The following is a 25,170-nucleotide window of genomic DNA, read 5'->3' as shown; positions in this document are numbered from 1 at the left end:
ATAAGTGGCACTTGGATTTATATTGTGTTATTAAATGCAATGAAATGCAACTATTTTTAAGTGTGGCTGAAGCAGTCCTATACTTTTTGGAGTCATAATATATGATTTTTGTCATAATTTGATGATGCTTCACTTAGGTGCGAGAAAAGGCTCACGAAGGCTCCAGGCCAATGAGGGCCGTCTTTCTGGCTGATGGGAAAATCCTTACAACCGGCTTCAGTCGCATGAGTGAGAGACAGCTCGCTCTCTGGGATATGGTGAGAGCATTTTGCAGTGGGAAATTTTACTGTCCACTTTGTTAAATTGGTTTATTCTTTAGAGCCTGAGGTGTAGCCTTAATCTGGTAATAGAAATCTAATTGACCTTACTAGAATCTCCTTGTAGCATTTGGACTTCAGTTGTCATTGTGTTGTCATTGTGTCATTTTTGATAAGGCAAAAGTCCAATCTTGCGGGCCAATTCTTAGTATTATATAATGGAGGATGGAGCAGACCACCGTTATCGGGCACACTCTGCCAGGACTGTACAGCATCTCCTCACTAATATTATCGAGATATACAAATCATCTCTTAAACATGTCGAAAAAGAGCTTGACTATGGATATAAAATGCCAGGTTACAATGCTCTTCTCCATAATTTGTTGAATTACTGCTGATATGAACAAGAGAAAGTGTACACAAACATCTCTTTTATATAAAATACATATCGCCTGCTTTCATGTGGTGGTAATATTGTGATGTAAATTGCAGAAGGCAATTTTTGTGAATAAAGAGTAATCTATAATAAGCCTAATTTACATAGAAAGGAAGCATGTTTGTGCATAAGGAATGACAATTAATTAATTTACAGTGGCAAGAAAAAGTATGTGAACCATTTGGAATTAGCTGGTTTTCTGGTCGTAAAATGTGATGTCATCTTTATCAAAGTTACACGTATTGAAAAACATAATGTGCTTAAACTAACAACAAACAAACAATTATAATCTTTTATGTCTTTATTAAGCACATCTCATTAAACATTCACAGTGATGTTGAAAAATTAAGTGAACCCTTGAATTTAACAATTGGTCGATTCTCCTTTGGCAACAATAACCTCAACCAAGATTTTCTGGTAGAAAACTGTTCAGAAGGAATTTTAAACAATTCTTCTTTACAGAACTGCTTCAGCTCAGCCATATTCTTAAAATGTCTGGTGAGAATGGCACTCTTGAGGCTGTTCTCTTCTTTCTATAGCATCTTTATTGGATACTGGATTTACTTCGATGATTAAGGTAGTTGTCCTGTAGGATATCTTGATATACTTGGGATTCAATTTTTCCCTCAATGATGACGGGTCCAGGCCCCGAAGCTGCAAACCAGCCCCAAATCATGATGCTCCCTCCTCTGCAGTTTTTGCTAGTTGAGCATTCTGTGGTGTGCCCTTTGAGTCATCTCTAAGTCGTTTCCATTTATAGACAGTTTGTTTAACTGTGGACAGATAAATATCTATGCTCTTCGAGATAACTTTGAAGCCCATTTCAGCTTTATGCAAAGCAACAATTCTTGATCGTAAGTCTTCATTGATCTCTCTTTTTTTGTGAGGCATGGTCCATGTCAGCAGATGCTTCTTGTGAATAGTTAACTCAAAAAGTAAAAATGTGCTCTAACCCACATGTCCAATCTTGAATTCATTAATTGGATGCAAGGTTTACCACCACCTGACTCTAATTAGCTTTTGTTGACGTCATTAGCCTATGGGTTCACTTACTTTTTCCAAAGCACTGTGAATGTTTAAAGGGATGTTCAATAAAGAAATGAAAGATTATTAATGTTTTTGTGTTGTTAGCTGAAGCACATTGTGTTTGTCTATACTTGTAACTTTGATGAAGTTGAGATCACATTTGATGACCAATTAATACAGAAAACCTGCTTTTCCCAAAGGGTTCACATATTTTTCTTGCCGCTGTAAATACTCAAGATGCAGCACGATTTATTGCGCCTGCTTAAACTAGATTGCGGGTGGTTTGTGAATAAGATGCAGCAAATGACACACTGTTTAGTGAATTTGCCCCTTTGTGTGTTTTTGAATGCCTTCAGTGATTTGAAAATAGTGTTTTATTGAGTGCTAAACACAACTTTGAAACATTTAATTAAAGGAACAGTACACCTAAAATTCTAAATTAGGTCATAATTTGCTCACTTTCATGTTGTTCCAAACTCATATAACTTTCTATCTTCTGTGGAACACAAAAGTCGATGTTAGGCAGAATGGAAGCCTCAGTCACTATTCACTTTCATTGCATCTTTTGTCCATGAAATGAAAGTGAATGGTGATTAAGGGAAATGTTCTGCTTAAAATCTCCTTTTGTTTTTCATGGAAAATTAAGAAAAGTTATATGGGTTTGGAACAACTTGAGGGAAGTAAATGATGATAGAATTCTCATTTTTGGGTGTTTCATGACAATTCTCCCTCAGGTTGGAAGCTTCAGGCCTCCTACATCAATTATCAGATATCCACCAATAATCCTAGCTGACATGAAACCATCCATAAAGACTAATTTTCCAGCTGGGAGACGTCGCTACAAAATCAGCTACATAGGATTACATAATTCACATTAACATACACTGATATTAACTTATACTGGGTTTACAAACAGTTGTCAGCTATTTATTTATTCATGCATAACATCATTTCATCCATGGTAGTGTTTTAAGCCGTTTTTAATGCCACTGTGTTTAGCCCACAAGCCAAGTGGTGTTCTCCTTAGGAAAGTTGAACAATAGAAGAGTTACAATTACTAGAAATGTTTTTACAACCATGTTATTAGGATTGATGCCGGCATGCAGGCTTGCTTGTTGAGGCTACAGTTGCTCATTTACATTAATATGGCATATCAAATGAATGAACACAAATGTATAAAATAGGGTATTGAAGTCAAATAATTTTTTTAGAAATGATCAGAATGGATCACTCCTGATTTGTCTGCAAATTTAAAAGCACTATTTCAGTGGTCCTAATGCCTGCATGCATTGGAAAGTAGAACTTCTAAGCTTTCAAACAATACCTTCTTGATGTAGGTCAATGTAACGATTACCCTGTCTTGTCTCACTGTTGCCCTTTGTTTATGATTTTGTCACTTTTGGTATTCCTTAGTTTTCACTTTTGTCACGCTTGTACCTCCATAGTCTTGTGTTCACTGTTCATTGTTTGCACCTGCCCTTGTTAATTTGCCTTTGGTTTCTGTTAATCACCTTGTTATCTTGTTTGAGTTCTGTTCTTTCATTGGCCCCTTTTCCCATGTTTGTGTATTTATACCCCGTGTCTTTGTTCAGTCTTTGTTTGATGTTGTCCTGGCGTGTGCTTCTTTCCCTAGTGCCCTGTTCGTGTCTACCCTGGTCAGCTTACTCAGTTTATGTTTCTTAGAAAGGGAGTGGTCTCTGTGCTCCAGCCTCCGCCTGCCGTTAGCCTCAAACGTCAATGAGCCAGTGCCGATGGGGAAAAGAAACATAAACTGAGTAAGCTGACCAGGGTAGACACGAACAGGGCACTAGGGAAAGAAGCACACGCCAGGACAACATCAAACAACGATCGACAAAGACTGAACAAAGACACGGGGTATAAATACACAAACATGGGAAAAGGGGCCAATGAAAGAACAGAACTCAAACAAGATAACAAGGTGATTAACAGAAACCAAAGGCAAATTAACAAGGGCAGGTGCAAACAATGAACAGTGAACACAAGACTATGGAGGTACAAGCGTGACAAAAGTGAAAACTAAGGAATACCAAAAGTGACAAAATCACAAACAAAGGGCAACAGTGAGACAAGACAGGGTAATCGTTACAGTCAAGGCTGTAGTTGTTAATATTTTTACTATTGTTTTTTTTTTCTTCTCACGGGCCCATCCAAGCTTAAAGGGTTAATAAAATTGAGGAAAATTTTACATGCAATTAAATTGTATTACTGCAACAAAAATGTATTTCTTTGAATGAATTTCATGTAGTCTTGTTGTCATATCCACTAGTAAAAAATTTGTCAAAGGTTATTTTAATTATGTTGAGGCAATGTAACTTTCACTTTCATTTTTTGATTTTGACACTTTTGTTTATGGAGGCCCAAACCTGCATAAATAATACATAAATAAATGTAATAATAAAAAAATAAATAAAGGAATAAATGTCTTGATAAAACAAATCTAATTAGTTTTTAATTACATTTATTCCTGAATTTATTATTGTATGACTTTATTCCTTTATTATTTTCTATATTTATTTTTAACTTTATTTTTATTCTTTTTAACTTTTAATTATTTATTCATATATTTTGCTTTTTTTTTAATTTATGTGTTAACTTATTTTTTAGATTTATTTATTCCAACATATATTTATTTCCATATTTATATATTCCCATATATATTTATTTATTTATACATGTATTTATTTTTACTTTTCTGTGTGCAACATGGAAATGAGGGAGGCGGTCCTTGTGTAGCTCCAGTGCATCATTGGTTGAGAGCTCAATAGTACTTATCAGAAGCAGATGGACGTCCCACCTTAGCACCCTCTGACTCGCACAGATTTTGAATATGCAGGGAAACGTTTTGCAGAGAGTTTAACAATCCAGGATGTGCTTCGACATTCATATTGGCCTATAGCTCTCAATAAGCACCTCTACTCTAAATGAAACAGTCATTTGATGCGTGGTTATCGACTTCATTCGCAAGTTGCACAACTCTCTAGATATATGTGAAGCGTCAGAATATTTTATTTATTTATATTATATAAACTTATATTACATACATACATAAACGATCAGGGAAATTAATCATGGTTGTATCTTTTACAATGAACAATCATAACAACAGAAATCAATAGTATGGATTTGCGGACATCAAAATATTAAGTTATATACACAGAAAAAAAAAAAGATATAATAAAATCATATAATTATGAAACTTGCTCATTTTGTGGATTTGTTGAAGAAACCGCTCCCCATTTATTTTGTGACAAATCTTGGATTGACTTAAGCTCTTATGTTTTTAGCCCCAGAAATAGCTATATTTTACACAATATGGCGATGACCTAACGTCACATCAAAACAAGTCAAGAGTAATCGAGCACACGCTTCAATCTACAATAAACCAATGGTAAGCAGGACCCGCCCACATTATTATCATACAAGATACAGAAATGTAAGAATAAATACAAAAATAAATAAATGTGGGAATATTTAAATATAGAAATAAATACATGTGGGAATAAATAAATATAAAAATAAATGAATGCATAAATAATAATAAAAACAAAACAAATGAAAGAATAAAAAAAGTTATAAAGAATAAAAATAAAAAGAGAAAATAATAAATAAAGGAAAAAAGTCATACAAAAATATATTCAGGAATAACTTTAATTAAAAACTAATTATATTTGTTTTATGAAGACATTTATTCCTTTATTTATTTTCTTATTATTACATTTATTTATTTATGTATTTATTTATTATTTTTGCATGTTTTGTCCTCCATATTTGTTATTGCAAGTGCACAGAGTTGTGAGCTCATAGTCTCACATTAAGTAGACAACATCTTGCACATCAGTTTACACATTTTTACAGGCATATGGGGTACTTAGCATCCAACCCACAGACAACAATCATGATGACACTCAACAACCAAAGGAGATTCACTCTAAGCTAACACCTCATGATACGTAACGCAAAGGAGCAAGAAACACAACACCACCAGTGGAAATTCTGTAATAAATAGTAAACATTAAAATATGAATTCACAATTTTTACTCTTGTCGCATTGCATGATTGGAACCAGACAGCAAATTTACATCTAGTTCAGCCAATGAAAATTATTTATGTCCCAACACAAATGGATTAAGTATATGCTACGAAATAAAGTTGGGGCAAATTGTTCAATAATTGTGTTGCAGTAGTTCATTTTAATTAATTAAATTGAACTAGCAGCAAAAATATTGTTTTGTGTATTTATGTTTCTGTCTGTGTATTTTAGAAAGATCTCTCAGAGCCAATGGTGACTCAAGAAATGGACACCAGTAATGGAGTTCTACTTCCATTCTATGACCCAGACACCAACATGGTTTACTTGTGTGGAAAGGTAAGATTACCCAGCTTTACACTATCACCTTTAAATACTGGACGACAAGTTTCTCCAATAGCCCTGACAGAGATATACACTTACACAAGAACATGTGCTGTTTATGGAAAACACGTCCAGCGCAATTAGCGCCTAGGTTAGTTTTCCCTACATACATAAACATAAATAACATACATTATGTAAAGTCAGCTGGTAATAATTGCATTTATTTTGTGATAACGACTGACTGACTTCTCATAATCCTGTTAATTACACAGCTATTTACCAAATGAAGAAATGTACATAAAATGTTGATTTGAAGGTAAATTATTGTATTATGTGAGAAGAAAGAGACTGCAGAGTCATATGAGAAACATTGTTGTCCCCATGCCTGGGATAATGATCCATCTCAACTGTATTTGAAAGTTGTGTAGTATTGTATAACACTCAAAATGATATATAGATGAATACTGTTGTAGTAACATGGTACAGTGATGGCAACAAATGGTAATTCCATGCTACTGAATGATTACCTATTAATTTACTATATTTACATGGTATTCCAAGGCTTTTGTGTTCCAAGTGGAATTCATAAAGCTCTATTAACCTTTTTAAGTTCACAGCATAGTTACATACAGTATGTATTGTATTAACATCCTTGATATCCAGGTAGATATGTAAGAATTGAACAGACCGATGTCCTCATTGCTTTTAGTTCATCTGGTAAAATCTGTTTTACAGGGGGATTGTACCATTCGTTACTTTGAGGTGACAGATGAGTCACCGTATGTTCACTTCCTGAGTCTGTACAGCAGTAAGGAGCCGCAGAGAGGTGCAGGTTTCCTAAACAAACGAGGAGTGGATGTCAACAAATGTGAAATAGCAAGGTGTGGAATTGGACTATTGGATGACTTTAAGAGAGTAATCATATTTGTCATTGTTAGATTTCCTGATTATTTCCATTTATTCCCATTTGGGTGTGGATTATTAGATTATATTTTAATTAACTCATTGTATTTGCCTTCTGTAGTCCCACAAAAATATTTGAGTTGCAGCTTCAACTTCAGGACCATATTTAGTGCCCAATATGTTTGTTCCACTAAACAGGTTTTTTGGTCCATGTATTTTATCAAGAAATTTAAAACTGGACAAATTGTCATTATTAGAGCCAAAACATTATGACCACTGGCTGATATGTTGTTGGCCAAAACAGTGCTGATCTGCCAAGAAGGTGTCCTGTGGTATCTGGCACCAAGAAATTAGCAGCAGATCCTTCAAACCCGTGAAGTGGAGCCACCTTGTATTGGATTTATTGGTCCAGCACATCCCACAGATGCTCAATCAGATTGAGATCTGGGGAATGTGGATGCCAGGGCAACACCTTAATCTCTTCATCATGTTCCTCAAACCTTTCCTTGTGTGGCAGGGGACATTATCCTGCTGAAAGAGGCCACTGCTATTAGGGAATACCATTGCCATAAAGGGTGGACCTGGGCTGCAATGATGTTTGGGTAGGTGACACGTGTAAAATTTACATTCACATGAATGGCCGGACCCAGGGTTTTCAAGCAGAACATTGCCTAGAGCATCACACTCCCTCCAACGGCTTGTCGTCTTCCCACAGTGCATCCTGGTGCCATCACTTCCCCAGGTAAACAGCGCACAAGTACACGGCTGTTCACACGTTGTAAAAGAAAACGGGACTCATCAGGCCAGGCAACCTTCTTCCACTGCTCCAAGGTCCTGTTCCGATGATTGCGTGCCAATTGTAGGCACTTTTGACAGTGGACATGTGTCGCCATGGGCACTCTTACCAGTCTGCGGCTACGCAGCCCCATACACAGCAGGGTGTTATTCAATGTGTATTGTGACACATTCCACCCGTAACATCATTAACATTTTCTGTGACTTGTGCCACAGTAGACCTTCTGTCGGTTCAGACCAGACGGGATAGCCTTTGCTGCACTCGTATATCGATGTGCCTTGGGTACCCACTGCTGCTGACCGGGAGCACCCCAGAAGCCTTGCACTTTCAGAGAAGCTCTGACCCAGTCATTTGGCCAAAACAATGTGGCCATTGTCAAAGTCGCTCAGATCTTTACTCCTGCCCATTTATCCTGCATTGTTTGCTTACCATCTAGTCTACACAGACCTTGACATGTGGCCTTGTTGGGAGATGATCAATGTTATTTGCTTCACCTGTGAGTGGTCATAATGTTTTGGCACATCAGTGTATATGATGCATTAGAGGTTCCTCTCCAAAACATGTAATTCTGTGAAATCAAAGAAAGTGGCAGGCATTTTTTCTTTAATTGAGATGCCCTGGTAGCCTCAAAGAGGAAGTAAACTTGTGATAAATCTTGTGCCGAGACTTTCTGTTTCAGTTCAAACAAGTGAACTAAATTTGAACGCAACTCATGCACTGTAATGTATTTAGCCTTGAAATTAATGAATTGGTTGCCTGAATTAAAGGAATGTTTTGGGTTCAAAATAAATTAAGATAGAATGACAGATTACCACAGCATTACCATCCACTTTTTCAGTCGCCTTGGTTCCAGAAGTATTTTTCCCCACTCAATTTTTCCATAGGAATTCCATGAAAGTCTTTATAAAAGAATGAACCAAATCAACCAGCTCGGAGGTGAATTAGTAAAAAAAAAACTAATTGAAAATTGGACACAAAGGTACTAAATTATGTGCTTTCTGTCTTTCATGAGAGAATGAACTCCAGACACGTGAAGCATTGTAAATTACATAATCTTATTGAAAACAATAGAAAAGTATAACCATTAATTTAAAGATGTGGATTATAAGAACAGAAACAATATATTTTACATTTATTGCAAAATATTCAGATAAAAACAAATGTTTGAAAGAGTAGGGAGACAGACTTGATTGCTAATGTTTGGCACTCTGTTTGCCGCGTCTCTCTGATTGGTGGATTGTTCACTTCAGGATCATGGGTAGTGTAGTTCTTCACTAGAAATTGCACCATTAAACAATTTTTATTTATTTTTTAAATAAAGTTGAAATAATGATGGCTTCAACAGAAGCATCGATGAACAACCTTGGATCTCACAATAGGTCTGTCTTTAAAGGTTTATATGCTTGTTTGTTTTTTTATTTGCCTGTGGTGAAAGTTAATGGAATTTTTACTGTTGCACTCTATTAGGCAAGACATTGCACTGGGATAAATATAATAATAGACACTGTTTTGAAGGTATAGCCACAAAACATTTTAATCAGAAACCAGTGTTATAAAATGTATTACTAACTGCATCTGTTTATGGTTAATTTAGAACAGGTGTTAAACTGAGGGATGTGTCAGAATATATTCTGTGGTAATCGACAGCATTCCACAGATTCTTGTTTTGAACCCAGGCCATTCCATCAACCTGTTTTAACTCAAGATGCCATGGGCCTCATTTTCCAATAACGATTGATCTTAAGGGTTAAGAGCATTTTCTACGAGCGTTATTTTTATGTGCCTTTCCCAAAGCTGCACTTAACAACGGTTCTTGTTTGAACCCAGAACATTCCATCAACCTGTTTTAATTCAAGAAGCCATGGACCTCATTTCTAATTTAATTTATCTATTTTATGCATTTATTTATTATTATTTGTAATTGTTGATTTATTTACAAATAAATAAATAAACCTTAAATGTAGCTGATATTAAATTCTCATTGTATGCTGCATAAAATGTAATCCTCATAAAATGTAATTTATTAAATTGCATTAAGTGCAATTTTGCGATAAGTCTGCATAAGTTTGTCTGCTTACGATGCTCTTAGCGCTTAGATTACACCAGAGCACTTGTAAATCTACAACCGTTTTCAAGAACTACTTACCTTATTTTGGGAAACAGGCTGCAAAACTAAGGTGAATCATAAGATGAATTCTACGATCTATTTAGACTTACAATGCTTTTGGTAAACAAGGCCTCAGTTCACATCTGCACTGATTCTGTTTAAAATAATTTTATTTCATCAGGTTCTATAAGCTGCATGAGAGGAAGGTTGAGCCCATTTCAATGACTGTGCCTCGTAAGGTATGTTCAGTCTACAGTTCAAAGTTAAAAGCTTGTTCATGCTTTTGTGTCTGTGTACAGACAGTCAGAAAGGAAAGTTATTGGGTAACTTATTTAGTCTTGATTTTCTGAGACAGTCAAAGTACAATATAGTATTTACCCATGGATAAACTCATACTACTTTGTATTGTTTAGTAATGATGTGTTGTTTATCCAACCCATGGATAAACTCATACTACTTTGTATTGTTTAGTAATGATGTGTTGTCATCTACATGGCCTTTGGGTCAAACTTGTTTCCCTTTGGGAAAACCTTGCAATATTAGATAAAGACATGAAGTTCAAAAATACCTTATTCATCTTCTGTATTATGCTGTCAGCAATTGGGTTTATTGACACCCATTTGTTCAAATGGCTTATATTAGCCAAACCTCATGCACAATGTACAATCATATATTTCAAATCAAAACATTGAGCAGACTAAAATGTACTGGCTGTGGGTCAAAACATATCTTTGAAATGGCTAAGGCAGGAATCGCTTTTATTATATCCTTATATTTATGGTTAGGAATACTTAGAGATCCTGATTGGCAAATGATAAAACACCAATATACTTTGAAGGAGGAACCAGAGCAATATCTAGGGACCAGAATATCATAAAGACTTGGGTTGGGCTCATTTGACTTGGGAGGGTGCATAAATACTTAGCAATGCTCTACCAACTACCACTAACACACATAAAACCTCATAGCAACACCCTGACAACTATGCATAACACCTCAGCATTGTGGCAGCAGGTTTTACTCATTTTTAGGAAATTTACAAAAAAATAGTTTATTCTGATTCAGTAGTTGTATATCATAGAATATCTGGTTTGGAAAATGTAGCAAAAAATGTAGGAAAAAGTGGCAAAAAGTTGTAGATTTACCAACACTGAGCAGTCATGGGACATTTATAAACACCATATTTTGCACAGATTACCATTAGATAATTTAGGGAGGGATTCACTAAGAATTCACTGAGCACTACTGTATATAGCGGAGGATGCAGCTGAAGAATTTCTCACACTCTTCTGGGACTATATCATTACATCACTACTGTGACCCAGACACCTGAATCATCTCTTTAACATGCCGATAGTATGTTTGACTACACCACGCATCTGGATACGTGCCAGTTTATAATGCTCTTCTCCATCATTTGATCATTATTTTGATGAATTACTGCTGCCATGATCGATATAAAATGTACAAAAACATCTCTTTTAAATAAAATTCAGTTTACCACCTGCTTTCCTCGGACTATAACACACTGTATATTGCGTAGGGCAGATAGCACGGAAAGGAATGACAGTGACTTACTGTAATTTAAATACTCAAGATGCAGCACTGATTGTGCCTGCTTAAACTAGATTCTGGGTGGTTAGTGAATAAGACACAGGTTTTTGCACTGAAATACCATGTGCAAAACTGTTTAGTGAATTCGCCGCTTAGAGCTTAATCATTTCTTGATCTTAAGACCTCAAGTCAACACCGAATAAAACAGGAAGCCTCTGCAAATTTGCTATAATTAACATTTTGCTGGTCTTTTGTGCAATTCTTGGTTCTGTTCTCATTCCTACTGACAGGATAAACACTACTGGATTATCGCAGCGCCAGCCAGATAGGTCGAGAGAATATATCAACAATGTCACATAGTGATGTATGCTGAGCCCTGGGGGTTATAAACCGCAGCCGCTCAGCACTCTGCCTCTTTCGGTTTCCCACTGACTTGTAAGCTGTGCCCTAATAATCTCCTCCCACACGACGATCTGCCCGTCGTGTTTGGGTGTTCAAGATCTGAGAGAGGCTCTCACGGACCCGTGTCTGCACTGCAGTCTTTTACCTATGTCGGAATGGCGGCTCCGTCTTGCTGAGTTAGACCCCAATTCAACGGTGAAATTTGGGCAGTTGGATGTAGCCCCTTCTCGCATTCAGAAATGCAGGGCGTCTGCAGTTTGTTCAATGGCCCTCTCTCTGGAAATTCGTTCACAGTTACAGAAGGGAGCCATAGAAAAAGTTCATCCCCTCGTTCAGGAAGAGGGGTTCTATTCAACATATTTTCTTGTTCCGAAGAAGGACGGTAGTTTCCGCCCAATTCTCGATTTGAGGCATCTGAATTTCTTCCTGAAGGTCCTTCCTTTTCGAATGCTGCGCACAGCCGGCGTTCTTCGGTCTGTGGCAGCAGGTGATTGGTTTGTAAGTGTCGACCTGATGGATGCATATTTTCACATCCCAATTGCTGTTCATCACAGAAAGTTTCTGCGTTTCAGTTTCCTGAATCAAGCCTACCAGCTCAAGGTTCTACCTTTCGGTCTTTCCCTTGCTCCTCGTGTCTTCACAAGGTGTGTGAGCGTAGCTCTGTTTCTTCTTTGGATGAGAGGTATGCGTATTATGCCTTATCTGGATGACTGGCTTCTTTGTGCCCCCACGAAACAGCAGACTGTGCAAGACTCCAGACTGCTTTTGAGACATGTGTAGAAGTTGGGTTTTTCTGTGAACGAGAAAAAGAGCTGTCTGAATCCAACACAGACCACTACGTTCATAGGAATAACCCTGAATTCCCGCCTAATGTCTTCCTCCCTGTCTCAAGAACGTGTGACGAACATTCTACAACTCTTGGCTTGCTTTCACCCGGGTTTGTCTTTACAGTACCAGGTAGTCCTACGACTAATAGGGATGTTAACTGCTGCTACCGTGGTGATTCCCCTAGGTTTACTCCACCTCAGATCATCTTCAGTTTAGGAACAACAGTTTGCAACTAGATCCCACCAGACATCGCCATCGACTGATTGTAATTTCTCAGGCGTTGAGGTGGTGGAGGCAGGTGAAGTGGTTGAAGACAGTAGTGCCCCTGGGTGTTGTTCCCTCTCGACGGGAGTTGGTCACGACCGATGCTTCCCTCACAGGGTTGGGGGCAACATAGAACCAGAGGGGTATTTGCGGGCGCTGGACACCGACCCAGACCACAGAACACATCAACCTTCTGGAACTATGTGCAGTGTTCATGGCTTTAAAGTATTTCATGCCAGTCCTGGCAGGCAGCCATGTTCTCGTTCGGTCCGACAATATCTCAACAGTGTTCTATCTAAACCACCAGGGCGGCACGAAATTCTGCAGGTCTCTACAGCTTACGCACGAGATCCTGACATGGGGCCAGCCACAACTCGCTTCACTGAGGGCAGCTCATATTTCAGGAGCATGCAACCAGACAGCAGATGGGTACATCCAGGAGAATGGAGACTTCATCCAGATGTTGTGCAGGAGATCTGGCTACGATTTGGAAGAGCAGAGGTGGATCTTTTTGCTTCGAAGATGACCACTCACTGTCATCTATGGTTCACAAGGACAGAAGTGTCCAGCCCCTTGGGCCAGGATGCACTGTCTCACGAATGGCCGAACTGCCTACTATATGCGTTCCCACCTATCCCTCTGTTATGGGAAGCGTTACACAGGATCTCCCTCTGCAAGCACAGAGTGTTATTCGTGGCACCGCGTTGGCCAGCCAGACCATAGTTTCCTTTGTTGTTAAGACTTCTGTAAGGCAATCCATGGAAGCTTCCCCCCAGGAAGGACCTCCTCTCCCAGCTGGAGGCCAGCGTCTGGCACCCGGATCCAGCTCGCTTGCAGCTTTGGGTCTGGCCATTGGGTTAAATCCTTCTCTGGAACATTGTAATCCTGCGGTTATTCACACAATCTCCAATGCTAGGGCTTCTTCCACACGACAGATCTATGCTGCCCGTTGCACGCCGTCTTAAGCCTGCTAGGAATCCTCACTTTCCCGTGTGGGATTTGCCACTCGTGCTTGCATTCCTTTGCTCATCCCAGTTTGAGCCCTTGCAAAGCATTGACGTGAAATGTTAAATCTTGAAGACAGCATTTTTGTTGGCTATTGCTTCTGCGAAACGAGTCAGTGAGTTGCACGCACTGTCTGTTAGTGAATTGTGCTTGCGTTGGTTGCCGGATGACTCCGGGGTGGTCCTACGACCCAATCCTTCTTTTCTTCCAAAAGTCTTTCTTCCTCAGTTCATTAACCAGCACATTGAACTAGCCTCTTTTCAGACTTCTTCAGGGTCTGATTCAAGTGCTAAACTTTTGTGTCCTGTTCGTGCCTTGAAGTGTTATGTGGACACTACTGCTCAATTTAGACAGTCAGACCAGTTATTTGTCTGCTATGGTGGTGTGAAGAAAGGTGCTCCAGTGTTGAAGCAGAGGTTGTCAAACTGGATAGTGGAAACTATTATACTGGCTTACAAGGCAGCAAGGCAACCACTGCCCCGGGGGCTAACTTGCCATTCCACTTGGGCCATCTCACCTTCATGGGCTGTTTTTAGAGGAGTTTCGTTGGCGGACATCTGCACTGCCGCTTCCTGGGCTTCCCCATGCACGTTTGCCAGGTTTTATAAGGTCAACGTTGCTGCTCATCATGCCGTGAGTTCTGCAGTTCTTCAGGAGCGGGCTTAATTTTTCAACAGGTCAGTGGCATTCCTCATGACTATGTTGGTATGGGTCATCCAGAAGTGTTTATACTGCCTCTGGAGGTCAGTAGGAATTAAACAGGACATTAGTTACACATGTAACTGTGGTTCTGTGAATTCCAGATGACCGCCAGAGTTCTTGGTCACTCGGAATGCGCGAGAAAGGCGTACCGAGGCAGAGTGCTGAGCGGCTGTGGTTTATAACCCCCAGGGCTCAGCATACGTCACTATGTGACTTTGTTGGTATATTCTCTCGACCTATCTGGCTGGCGCTGCGATAATCCAGTAGTGTTTATACTGCCTCTGGCGGTCATCCGGAATTCACAGAACCACAGTTACATGTGTAACTAACGTTTTTCTCCCACTGCTCTATTTTTAGAAGCTTTGTGCCTAGGAAAGTGGAAGAAACCAGCACACGTAGTTCAATAACAAAAAATAAAAATTTTCTCTCTGCCTAAATGCAATCAAATTCTTTTAATCTATATCCTTCTTTCCCACCACAATCAGTCTGACCTGTTTCAAGGGGATTTGTACCCGGATACAGCGGGATTAGAGCCAGCTCTGCTGGCAGAAGATTGGATAGCAGGTCAGGATGCTCCTCCAACCCTTGTTTCCCTCAGCGGAGGCTACACAGCCCCTCCGTCCAAATGCGGCACGCTCCGGGGTCGACCCAAACTGCTTTCTCAGACCAACAGTAGTCCCAGCAGCACGACTGCGCCAGCAAACCCTGTGGCAGATGAGATGGAGAGTGAGGAGGTGGGTCACGGACGAGGAGGGAGGGACATGGATGTAGGGATGGAGAGAATGAAGAAAGAGGTGAGTGAGGGTTTGTTGTCAAATGGCGGTGAAATGTTTTTCCTTTTCTTGATATTTCTAAATAAACTAAGAAAATATGCAAATTTCAGTTCCCTTTCTGTCACTCACTCGACGTTGTGTCGATGGAATTGACACAAGGGTTCTCTTCTGAGAGCCTCATGTACTTCTGAACTTGAGAAAAGGCCAATGTCAAGTTGGCAGGCAGAATTTGCATGCCCCGCCTCCGGACATACGGGTACAAAGGGGAGCGGGGGGAGCGAATGTCAGACAGACAGGGGGAGTCGAACGGTTGTGTGATCAGTGAGCTGTGTGTCACGACTGCTTCACCCACTTCTGCAAGAGAGCTTTCTGTTGGATCTGATGGCGCATTCCAGCGGCTTTCTCCTCTCTGTAGGCTGTGCACACTCTGCTCCTGGGCGCTTCGACAGCGCTTCTCTCCTAAAAGAGTTTGATTTCTCTAAAAGAGTTTATTCTCCTCTAAAATAGTTTTTTCTGGTAAAAGAGCAATATTCACGAGCGAGCGTTGAACGTCCTTTCCAGGACGCGTCTTTTTAAAGATGCCCTTCCGCCACTGTGTAGTTCCTGGATGTGGCCGGTATCTCTCCAGATCCGACAGTCATAGACGCTGCCTCGTGTGCCTGGGTAGCAATCACACTGAGGCAGTGTTTGTGGATGGTTCATGTTCTTACTGCGAGGACATGACCGTGGCAACGTTCCGGTCGTGGCTTTCGTTTCTCAAAACGACCGCCACTCCAGCCGCCCCCTGCGTCGCTCATTCTTCCCACGGGATTGAGGATGAAACGGTTGGCGATGGAGGCGATTTTGGGGTGGCAGCGGGCTCTGTTTCGCAAGGCACAGCCCCACGAACCACCCGCTCCCCGGCATGCTCGTTTGCTTCCGTCTGCGCTCGGGATGACGGTGGCTCGGCATTCAGGCATCTGACGCTGAAGACCTGACCGGACTCCCGCCCAGTCAGAGTCTGATATGCAGATGGCAGACATGCTTTCCCAGGATGCTGTGAGTGTTGGGTTGGACTGGAACCCTCCGTCTTCCTCCCCAACCCTCGCGGCTTCATGATTGGTACCTCGGCTCCAGTGACCTCCTCGATCATCCGCTCTCGCTACCCTGGACAGCGGCGTGGTCCACGGGTACACAGAGGTCCCTCAGGTGGACAGGGCGGTTGCGAGCCACTTGGCAGGACCGCCCGGTACACCCCTCCAAGGCCTGTAGGACAACGTCATCACTGACTGCGAAAGCCTACAGCGCCACTCGTTCGACGGTCAGGCGTATCAGTACAAGGTCCTCCCCTTCGGCCTGTCCCTGTCCCCTTGCGTCTTCACCAAGGTCGCAGAGGCATCCACATACTCAATTACCTCGATGACTGGCTCATCCTAGCACACTCTCGAGTGTTACCATGCCCCCACAGGGACCAGTTACATGCCTCAGCTCAGCTGTTTAGGGCTTCAGGTCAACTGGGAAAAAAGCAAGCTCTCTCCGGTTCAGAGCATCTCTTTTCTCGGTTTGGAGTTAGACTCGGTCTCAATGTCAGCGCGCCTAACAACCAAGCGTGTGCAGTCAGTGCTCGCATGCCTCGCTCACTTCAAGCCAGTCACAGTGGTTCCTCTCAAACAGTTCCAGAGGCTCCTGGGGCATATGGCATCTTCGGCCATGGTCGCACCGCTCGGGTTCTCTGGCTGCGGATTCAGCGTAGGAATTCGCCACCAGACATACCATGAGCCAAGTGCTCTGTGTTGGGCTTGGGTTCCACAAGCATAGCTCCCGCTTCAGGCAACTCCCTGTGACGTATTTTCCGTGGTACGGTCCCCCTGCTGGTAGGACCCACGTCTCCCTTGGGCAGTCTCTGCTGCCCCCTGATCGCTGTGTCTGTAGCAACTCCTCCCTTGTCAGGCAGGATCTACCACCGCACCATGTCCACTGGTGGCTTGACAACCCCCATGTGTATTGGCCACGAGTTACCTCCCCCAAGTCTGGGCAGGTCGTGGTCTCCAGGGCCTTTTCCTCCTGAAAGAATAGGAACGGGAAAGGACGCCTTCCCCGACGTATCTATAGCGTTATGATAGCCCCAGTCACTTTTTAACTCTATGACGAGAAACATAGAGAGAGAAAAGGCTGCGGCTGGCCGGCTGGCTCCCATACAAGTCGTATCGCCTGTTCCCGTATGGGTACTGGGAACCTAAGAGCGGTATATGACACCTTTTAGTGGGGGTGTTGTGGAGGGTTACGTGCAGCTGACCCAGCTGCTTCTAGCACGCAGCAGCCTGCTTGCACCTGGCTCAGCAGACACTTAACACTGGTAGTGCATAGTGTTTTGAAGTGGGACCCCTTGTGTCACTACAATCGACATAACGTCGAGTGAGTGACAGAAGGGGAACGTCATGGTTACTGTTTTAACCTCCGTTCCCCGATGGAAGGAACGAGACATTGTGTTCCCCTTGCCACGTCACTATCCCTACCACTGTAATGCGCCATATCCGTATTCTTGCCTCAAAACCTGTCTGACATTCGCTCCCCAGCTCCCCTTTATACCCGTATGTCAGCAACCACATAACCAACAATCCGGAACAACTTAGCATCACACCAACAAGTTATGCAAGGCCTTTCAGGCTATCTTTGCTGTCCTTCATCTATGTCTGCCGGTTTAAGTTCTTGTTAACTTTACCTTTTTGCTTTTTATTTCTGCACAGGATGACCAACTTACGGATATTCTAACGGAGGTGCGAGCTTTGCGTGCCCTGGTTCTGACTCAAGGTCACAGGATTGACGTACTCGAAAGACAATTCGCCCGCATTGAGGATGGAGAAGTGTAAAGGAAACAACATACAAATCAGAACACATAGCCTTATTACTCAGATTCAGAAAGCTTTACTGGAGGATTTGGGGAAATGCAGTTACATTACTGTGGCATAGCGATACAAAGATACGATTAAGTTTTTACACATTATTGGAACACTTTGCTTTTAAATGCACTGACATTTGATATAATAAATGCTGCTCATTTTTGTGCTTTTAAATAGGGATGTCAGGTTCTGACTACTGCTAACTGTACTTGTCTACTTGTCTGTATTTGGTTGGGTCAGCATTTGCATAAACATCCGAACATCCGAACATGTATTAAGACAGCAATTACACTGGTGGCCAAAAGTTTGGAATAATGTACAGATTTTGCTCTTATGGAATGAAATTGGTACTTTTATTCACCAAAGTGGCATTCAGCTGATCGCAATGTATAGTCAGGAAATTAATAACATGAAAAATTACTATTACTATTTGAAAAAAAATAAATCTGAACTTTTTAAACTACTTCAAAGAGTTCCTCCACGTGCAGCAATGAAAGCTTTGCGGATCCTTGCCAGTATAGCTGTAAGTTTGTCCATATACTCAGGTGACATTTCACACCACACTTCCTGTAGCACTTGCCATACATGTGGCTGTCTTGTTGGACACTTCTCACGCACCTTACAGTCTAGCTGATCTGACAAATGCTCAATGGGTTTAAGATCAATAACACTCTTTTCTAATTATCTGTTGTCCAATGTCTGTGTTTCTTTGCTCACTCTAAAATCTTCTTTTGTTTTTCTTCAAAAGTGGCTTTTTCTTTGCAGTTCTTCCCATAAGGCCTGCACCCTGAATCTTCTCTTTACTGTTGTACATAAAACTGGTGTTGAGCGGGTAGAATTCAATGAAGCTGTCAGCTGAAGACATGTAAGGAGTCTATTTCTCAAACTAGAGACTGATGTACTTATCCTCTTGTTTAGTTTTACATCTGGCCTTTTACATCTCTTTCTGTCCTTGTTGTCCTTTGTCTTTGAAGACTGTAGTGTTCACTTTTGTATGAAATCTGCAGTTTTTGGATATTTCAAGCATTGTATAGCCTTCAATCCTCAAAACAATGATTGACTGTTGAGTTTCTAGAGAAAGCTGTTTCTTTTTTTGCAATTTTTTACCTAATATTGACATGCCAGTCTATTGCATACTGTGGCAACACAAAGACAATGTTAAGGTTCATTTAATTAACCAAATAGCTTTCAGCTGTGTTTGATATAATGGCAAGTAATTTTCTAGTACCAAATTAGCAATTTAGCACGATTACTCATGGACATGGTGTTGGAGTGATGGCTGTTGAAAATGGGGCCTGTCTAGATATGATCAAAAATGACTTTTTTTCAAATAGTTATGGTGCTGTTTTTTTTTACATCAGTAATATCATGACTATACTTTGTGATCAGTTGAATGCCACTTTGGTGAATTGATATTCAAATTTCCTTATGAATCAGCTAAATCTGTACATTTTTCCAAACTTTTGTCCACCAGTGTATGTATGCCTCTGCTTAACTGTTAGAATCCTTCAGGAAGTGTAATAATCCAACATGCTGAATCGATGAGTCTTTCACTAAAGCTTAATGGTGCTTATCTCTATACACTGAACAGCACTGTTCTTAGGTTTACCTGCTCTAAATATTTCCTCTCTTCCATTGTACACTACCACTCAAAAATTTTGAAAGACTTGACTGAAATGTTTCTCATGATTTTTTTAATCTTTTGATCTGAAGGCATATGCTTATATGTTTGAAATTATTTTTGTAGACAAAAATGTAATTGTGCCACCATATTCATTTATTTAATTATAAAACAAAAATTAAATTAATTTTTTTTGATTTTATTTAATTGATGACTTGGACCAAATAATAAAGAAAAGCAGCCAATAAGTGCCCAACATAGATGGGAACTCCTTCAATACTGTTTAAAATCATCCCAGGGTGATACCTCAAGAAGTTGAAAATGTCAAGAGTACATGTCTGCAAATTCTAGGCAAAGGGTGAATACTTTGAAGATGCTAAAATATAACACAGTTTTTATTTAATTTGGATTTTGTTTAGTCACAACATAATTCCCATAGTTCCATTTATGTTATCCCATAGTTTTGATGATTTTACTATTATTCTAAAATGTAAAAACAAAAAACATTATAATAAAGAATGAGTAAGTGGTTCAAAATTTTGACAGGTAGTGTATGTCTTAACAAATGTAGCATCAGTTTGGATGTTTTTGAGTTTCATGAGTAGATATGTGTGTATGTCTTAGAAACTGTACTCTTAGTTGAAGGTATTTGTGAGCTGTCAGTATATATAAAAAAGAAACACTAGCTCATAGAGCAATGGAGTTAACTGTCATTAACTAAAATACTTCCTCATGCAGACCTTGTAGGGTGAAACTCATGAAAACAATCCAACTCACATTTAACCCCAAAGTCATAAGAAATTCTGTTTTGCTTTAAGAAAATGAAACCTAAATTATTTCTATGACCAATGACAATTTTAGCATAATGAAAATTGTTTTTTGATGAGTGAGCACACTTTCTCAAAAAATTTCTCATTACTGTAATGACAGTTGGGGGCTTAATTGTCAACAATGCCAAAACAAAATTCCTTTAAACAAGCATTATTTTCTTAAAGCAAAATATAATTTCTTTACTTCTTTTTGGGGGAGAAGTATGACCTAGACATGTTCTTAAAAGGTTTTGTGAGATGCATTGATCTCATTTCTTCCATTGATGAATAGTGGTGATTTATTCCTGTTTGATTGAATATGAAAAATCTGTTAGAATGATGTGATGTTGATAGGTCTAGATGGTGGTGTTTTTATATTTGTTTTATTTGTAGCCTCTCTTTTAAAGTCTTTAATCATGGGCACTACAATCAGGAATGCTAGTTTCAGGGATGACTCATCCTTCTCTGTGAATGATTTTGTTTATTTTTAGCTTTACTTACTGCATATGTTGTAAATTAGCTAATTACTCATCAACTTTAAACTTAAGTGCTAACTCAACATGTTCTTTTTAATAAACAACATTTACTCATACAGTATGTACTTCTACTATTTGTTATTATTTCTTGTACTCATGTTACAATCAGATTTTACCTGCAGTCCCACAGTAAAGGTCAAAAGAAAATTGGTGGTTTTTAAGGCTAATTTTAGATATGAAACCCCACTGGTTTAGCAGTGACATCGATTTCTACATGCACATTTCCTAGCTATTTTTGAAATGGAACAACATTAAGTACCACACTTGTTTTTTCTGAAATGAATTGAATGATTAAATTATTTTAAAATCTAGGTTAATCTAAATCTCAAAACTAAAATGGAACATGTGCAATGAATTTTGAGATCTGATTTAAGAGTAGCTGTATTACTAGCCAAGGAGAAATTGGCAACCTTTTACTGAGTGCAAATGTCATTGAGTTTCAAATGTTTGAACCAATGTGACCTCTCACACATAACTGTTCCTTGAGGTGAGAACATTTTCACATGTACAATAATACTAAAAGCATTAGAACAACCATTGCCACATATGTGGTTGTTACACTGCTATTGTGATTTTGTGTAACAAAATGTGTTTACTATTGAGATCATCTGTATCAAAGCTTTTGTTAAATCAATAATTTCACATTGCTTAGCAATATGCACATAGCACTGAGCACTAACAATAAAGCATTATTTTTTCATAGTTCATCGCATCTTTAAAGTCAACATTTACAACAGGATGTGGTCTAAGAGACACTTGTGCTTCAGCTCTCAATCTCCAGCTAAAGGAAACCATGTTTCTTTGTACTCTTCCTGTGCAGAGTCAAAATCTGTATTTGCATGTGCTTTCATGCAAACATTTATATATTTGTTTCTAGAATAATAGCAGTGTTCCTATGTTTCTAGATTTTTCAAGATCTGATTATCACAGTTCTTTAATTTACTTTCATGTTGCCCCCTGCTTGTGTTAGGTGTAATCCAATTGCAAAGTTATTAGTTACTGTAATATACTTACTTTTTAAGTAAGAAAAAAAAGGCAGATTACAAAAAATGTGAATGCAGTTACTGAAGGTAATTACTTTTAGTACATTACTTGGGTTAAACATATAACAAAATAATATTATTTAAGTAGAATGCATTTATAGCATGAATTATGTTAATGCATGTCTGTTTTCCATTCTGTGACAGTTGAAGAGTCATTGTGAGAAAAACAAAATTGTGCGATGGTGAACAAAGAGATGTATTAGTTGACTACATGACTGGCTATGGTTTACTTTGCAAATGCACACTGGTTTATAAGTCATCCCACAAGCAGTGTTCAAACCTGTACTTTTCCATATTACAGCTCTGTGCACAAGCCACTGAACCACACTGCCTCATGGTTGACAGCCACCAGAGTGTCATACAAATGTGACATTAAGCACAGCCAAACAGCGGTTATCATGATTAACTGTATAAACAAAATAGAAATTAAATTAGCCCTTCAACCATTCAGTAAGCACAGCACAAAGAGCTCCAGTAAAGATAAATCATACCAGATGCCCTGCCTAGGTTTGGATTCAAAACCAATAAGTTTTGGAACATTAGTCAGGGGTTACATTGGGATTTTGTAGGTGGGGGAACTCTAAAGTCGGCTTATGTCAAGATTATTTTGAGCCATTGTTCGGGAAAATCAAACCAAGTTTAAAAGATGTGAAAGGTTTAAACTGTAAACATCATAATCCAAGATGGAAGTCATTGTAATGGGAGTTTTAGTGTAGGGGGAGACCGGGGAGTGTTGTAACACTGGGTTAGTTGTAACACTGTCAGTTAGACCAATCAGAAAAGAGCTGCGGTGATGTCATCAATATCGTGGACTCCCATTTCCTTTTCGTGCTCACATGAGAAGTGACATGTCTCTGATAGCAACACTGTGAATTTTACAACCAAAAAAATTATTTTCAGGTATGTAAGTATTTTTTTTATCAAGATAATTTTTTGCCTAGTGTTCATTCTATTGCAGATGCAATGTTGCAACTTACATCACCTAAAGTAGCCGTTTCTCTAGTTTAATTTGATGCTTTGCATTCATGCTAACTTCAAACCCACATACACTAAACAGTTAGCTATGTAATGGCTGGTTGTTGTGGGGATTGTTGTAACAGTTCATAAAATATGTTACAACTATCCCCTTTTGATGAAGGCAGTCACTTACTGCAAATGAAATGGGATAGAGCTCCTCTCTTTCCCACCCCACTGTTCTCATAAGCTACTGGCCCTTGATCGTAGTGTCTATGGTCCATTCAAGGAGTTGATCAACACAGCCAGTGATGCATGGATGAGAATCAATCCTGCTAAAACAATGACAGTCTATGACATCCCAACCCTGGTCGAGACTGCATTCCCCAATGCTGCTACGCCAAACAACGTACAAGCTGGTTTTAGATGTACAGGCATCTGGCCTTTCAATCCAGACATTTTTGAGGAGTGTGACTATGCACCATCACAGGTCACAGATCACCCTGAACCACCTGCCTCCCTGGTCTCCACCTCAGTTTAGCCAGCCCAAGCCTCCACATCAGCTTAGCCAGCCCTAGCCTCCACCTCAGCTTAGCCAGCCCAAGCATCCACCTCAGCTTAGCCAGCCCAAGTCTCCACCTCAGTTTAGCCAGCCCAAGCCTCCACATCAGCTTAGCCAGCCCAAGCCTCTTTTCCAGTTGACCAGGCAGGTCAAGCCTTTTCTCAGACTCAGCCGGACCTCTCAACTCAAGCTGCTCAAAAAGGTTTTAGTCCATCTGCTCTCCATCCATTTCCCAAAGCAGGACCAAGGAAGACTGCCAGTGGGAAGAGAAAGAGTAAATCCGAAATCCTGACAGATGCACCTGTGAAACAGGCACTTGAAGAGGAAGCAAGGAAGAGGACCATTAAAAAAAGTGTAAAAAAAAAAAAAAAAAGAATAACCCTGCCATCTGGAAAGGGACAAAAGAAGAAAGCCAAGCAAAAGGCACAAGCCCAATGATAAAGAGGATTCTGAAACCTCAGCTGATGAGAATTTCTGCATTGTGTGCATGGAACACTTTGCAAACTCAAGGCCAAAATAAATATGGGTGTGTAAACTGTCAGTTCTGGGCCCACAAAGCCTGCACTTCAGGGGCAGCAGTCTACATTTGCCACAGTTGTGACAGTGATTGAACCTGTGACACATGCACATTCAGGAATACAGTCCACACGCACGCACACTCAAACACACACAGAAATATTTTTTCAGTTAATGTAAAATTTTTAAAAATTATGTGTTTTTGTAACTTTATATTGTTCATCTAATTTAATACAATGTCTTCTTTATTCTTCAATAAAGTTCTTGTATAAATTGTATAGTGTGGATCTTATTTTAACAAATGACCTCTCATTGTTACATCCATCCCCAGCTAGTGTTACAACTCACCCCAGTTGTGGGGTCGGTTGTAACAACGGAACTCTTTATATTTGACACTAACTCACATAATCTGTGATTGTGTAGTAGATGTCCAAGTGAGTTATATTAGTAGAAGACAGATATGGGTAGTATGTATCAAAGTTTGAGAGACCTAGCACAAACAAGCACTGATTTACTGATGCCCAAACAAAAGGTGTTACTTTCATCCCCGGTCTCCTAAAGGGTCCAAATTAATCATCAGGAGAAGTGTAATCAAACAAAATTTTTGACATGGTGGTGAAGCTATAGAGTATGCCCTAGAGACCCCCAAATTTGGTATAGGGGTTACTCATGACCACCCCTATCATTGTGCCATATTTCATCATTTTCCAATATACAGTTCTAGGGGCTGCCATAGACTCCCAGCATGAAGAAAAATAAGAATACAGAAAAATAACGGATGCAATAGGGGCTACACCCTCTTCCAGGCTTGGCCCCTAATTTGTA

The 25,170-nt window shown here is 39.8% G+C and overlaps 1 protein-coding gene across 3 annotated transcripts in view; it reads left to right on the top strand.

Annotated features, from left to right (window-relative positions):
- coro1b (coronin, actin binding protein, 1B) overlaps positions 1-21,315 on the top strand; it is a 33,143-nt gene extending 11,828 nt beyond the window's left edge. For all 3 annotated transcript variants that reach the window (XM_052090479.1, XM_052090474.1, XM_052090467.1), the window contains 6 exons: positions 138-257; positions 6,002-6,106; positions 6,827-6,972; positions 10,079-10,136; positions 15,138-15,446; positions 18,152-21,315. In XM_052090479.1, the coding sequence (XP_051946439.1) occupies positions 138-257; positions 6,002-6,106; positions 6,827-6,972; positions 10,079-10,136; positions 15,138-15,446; positions 18,152-18,274 (861 nt within the window). In that variant the 3' untranslated portion in view covers positions 18,275-21,315. The remainder of the gene's footprint in view (positions 1-137; positions 258-6,001; positions 6,107-6,826; positions 6,973-10,078; positions 10,137-15,137; positions 15,447-18,151) is intronic.
- Positions 21,316-25,170: the final 3,855 nt, after the last annotated feature.

Source organism: Xyrauchen texanus, chromosome 2, assembly GCF_025860055.1.
Source record: "Xyrauchen texanus isolate HMW12.3.18 chromosome 2, RBS_HiC_50CHRs, whole genome shotgun sequence".
Lineage (NCBI taxonomy): Eukaryota > Metazoa > Chordata > Actinopteri > Cypriniformes > Catostomidae > Xyrauchen > Xyrauchen texanus.
This window is presented reverse-complemented; position numbering and strand designations above follow the sequence as displayed.